Here is a 2957-nt window from a genome sequence, read left to right on the forward strand (position 1 = left end):
AGTTCAAAGTTCTGAAAGACCAGTTAGCTAGTTTCCTAGCAATTTTCTCAATGGTTTGTTGCCAATTTGACACCCTTAGGGGATTCAGGGCTAACTGCGTTCCTAGATATCTTGTTGGGAGTTCTCCTGATCGAAATCCCAGAGTTCTTGTTAATTTTTTTTTGATATTTCCAGCAGTGTTGAAAAAATAAGTGCAAGACTTGTCATTGTTGATTTGGGTACCTGAAGCTGTCATAAAAAGGTCTAAAATTGCTTTGATTCTGTGGGCTTCTCTGAGAGACACATTACAAAACAACATAATGTCGTCTACAAATTGTTGATGAGTAATAGGAAGGTTGTTACCCCATATTTGTATTCCCTTGAGCTTTCTTTCTCTTACTTCTTTTTTGATGTACCTACCTAGGCCTTCTACAGCTATGATGAACAAGAAAGGCGACAAAGGATCCCCTTGTCGAAGTCCTCTAGATGCTTTAAAAGGCTGGGAGGGGGTTCCATTCACAAGTATGGAGAAATTGGTTGAGGAGATCATGGTAGAAATCCATTCGACCCATCTATTGCAGAAGCCAAAAGCCCTTAAAACTTCTTTCAAATACTTCCAATTCAGACGGTCATAAGCTTTTGAGAGGTCAAGTTTAATCATCATACCTGCTTCATTTTTAACTTTCAAAGAGTGCACTACTTCTTGGGAGACCACCAGTCCATCCAGGATTTGCCGACCTTCCACGAATCCTGTTTGTTTTGGGGAAATAATGCTAGATAAGATAGGCTTGAGTCTTTTAGCCATTAAGGTAGCTATTATCTTATATATGACATTATAGAGGGCAATGGGTCTAAAGCCCTGGGGGACTTCAGACTTAGTTTCTTTCGGAATCAGAGATAAGAGGGTTGAGTTTAGGCTTGTACTTACCTTCTGGTTCCTTCTTGATTCTTCCACAACATCCAGTATGTCTTGGCCCAAGAAGTCCCATCCTGCTTGATAGAATTCCACCGTGAATCCATCAGGGCCTGGGGCTTTATTCTTTTTCATCCCTTTTACTACCTCCTCTACTTCCTCCGAGTAGCTGCCCTCATTAGGGAAAGGTTTTGTTCTCTAGTGATCCTACCTGGAATCTCTCTACATATTCTTTCAATAGCTTCTCCATGGTCTACATTAGGTTCTGTGAGGAGATCCTTGAAATGATTCACCAAGACTTGTTCTATTTCCTCATGCTGTGTAACTCTTGTCCCTGCTTCATCTTTAATAGAGAAGATTCTATTTCTTTGCCTTCTTTGAATCATTGCTTGGTGGAAAAACTTTGTATTCCATTCCCCTTCTCTTAACCAATTTACCTTGGATTTTTGTCTCCACAAAATCTCTTCTTATTTTCGTCTCTCTTCCAATTTTCCTATCAGGATCCCTTCCTCTCTGGCCAGGTCCTCACTTCTACCTGTATTAATTATTTCTTGTTGGATTTGCTTCATATTCTGCTCTAGAAGCTGCTGATCTTTGAGTATATGTCCAAATCCCTCCTTATTCCATTTCTTGATGTTTCCTTTCAGTTCTTTTAGTTTCATCTGAAATTTCTGCATTCTGTTTCTTCCTTTCTGACTACTTTGTTTCCACCAATCTTCTACTTTCTTCATGAAATTTTTATCCCTGAGCCAGAAGGCTTCGAACCTAAAGGGTTTCTCTTAGGGCTTGCTTTAATGTCTAGTTCTACTTTAATCGGCCAATGGTCCGATCCCATCCCAGGAAGAATCACAACTTCAATGAAAATGTCCCAATTTATGATCTGTTCCGACATTAGAAATCTATCTAGTCTGGAAGTGATCTGGTGTCTACCTCCCCTTCTGTTATTCCATGTATAGATCCCGTTTGTTGTCTGTATGTCCACAAGCCTTTGTTCTGCTATCCAATCTCCGAAGGCTTCCATGTCTGCCTCTGTTCTTCTGAGTCCACCCTTTTTTTCGTTTATTGATTTTAGCATATTGAAATCTCCTCCCACTATCCAAGGCGAAGCTGGATACAAGGATCGCATTGCTGCCATGTTCTGAAGGAAAACCCTACGGTCGCTCTGTATGTGGGGTCCATATACATTAGATAAGAGGATCCATTCTTGAGAACCTAGAATTCTGAATCTTCCTGAGAGTATGCATGGTATGCTGGTCCAGTCTTCAAATTGGACTTCCTTTGGGTTCCAGAGGATTGCTACTCCTCCTACACTGCCTGCCGCATCTTGACCAATGATCTCATAATGCGGCTTAAAATTGCTCATCACTTCTTTTAGTTTGCTTTCTCGTAATTTGGTTTCTTGGATTAGCATTATATTTGGTTTATCTCTTTTGAGTCTCTCTTTCAGATATCTTTGTTTTCCCTTACTATTCAGCCCTCTAATATTCCAGGTTGTAATAATCATTTCAATAGTTTGAGGGGTTGTTGGAAAACCTCCGACAATGGTACAACTTTTCCTGAATTCACCAACATATCTCCTACCATCTGAATGGTCTCACTCATAGGTCTCCTTCCTCTTTTCCTTCCACCCTTCCCTGTGATTCCTATTTCTGTATTCTGATCTCCTTGTGTTCCAAGTTGTTCTGGTTGCTTCGCTATCCATATCCCTCGTTTTTCTTTGTATCTTTGGAACATATCTTTATAAAGTTGTTTTTGATCATCTGGTATGAACCGTTCGTCTAGATGCTTCCATTCCTGTAGAAGTTTCCTCATGACCTGTTCCTCCTCTCCTTCTTGTTCCTGCTGAGAATCTATTTCCATTTGGATCTGTTCTTGAGCCCAGTCTCCCTTCTCTCCCTCTTTTTCCAATTCCATCTTATTTGGTTTCTTATTTTCTTTTTTATTTTCTTTCTGGATCTCTCCTATTTCATCTTCCTCTTCTTCCCCTTCTGCTTCCATTTCTAATTCTCGTAGGACCTCAAACTGATTTTGACTTTTCTGATTGCCTTCTGGATAAGAGGGGTTT

The 2957-nt window shown here is 40.2% G+C and overlaps 1 protein-coding gene across 1 annotated transcript; it reads right to left on the bottom strand.

The window, feature by feature from the left end:
- Positions 1-1619: 1619 nt before the first annotated feature.
- LOC149212615 (uncharacterized) lies at positions 1620-2255 on the bottom strand. The gene has a single exon (XM_089388752.1). It carries the CDS (start codon positions 2253-2255, stop codon positions 1620-1622), a length of 636 nt encoding a protein of 211 aa, XP_089244878.1.
- Between the last annotated feature and the right edge of the window lie 702 nt (positions 2256-2957).

Source organism: Pinus tabuliformis, chromosome 1_1, assembly GCF_031772625.1.
Source record: "Pinus tabuliformis cultivar Carrire ecotype Pingquan chromosome 1_1, CPIR1, whole genome shotgun sequence".
Taxonomy (NCBI): Eukaryota; Viridiplantae; Streptophyta; class Pinopsida; order Pinales; family Pinaceae; genus Pinus; species Pinus tabuliformis.

Bases quoted from the DNA above. Each gene is read 5' to 3' on its own strand.
- LOC149212615 (XM_089388752.1), bottom strand. From the start codon at position 2,255: ATGAGCAATTTTAAGCCGCATTATGAGATCATTGGTCAAGATGCGGCA.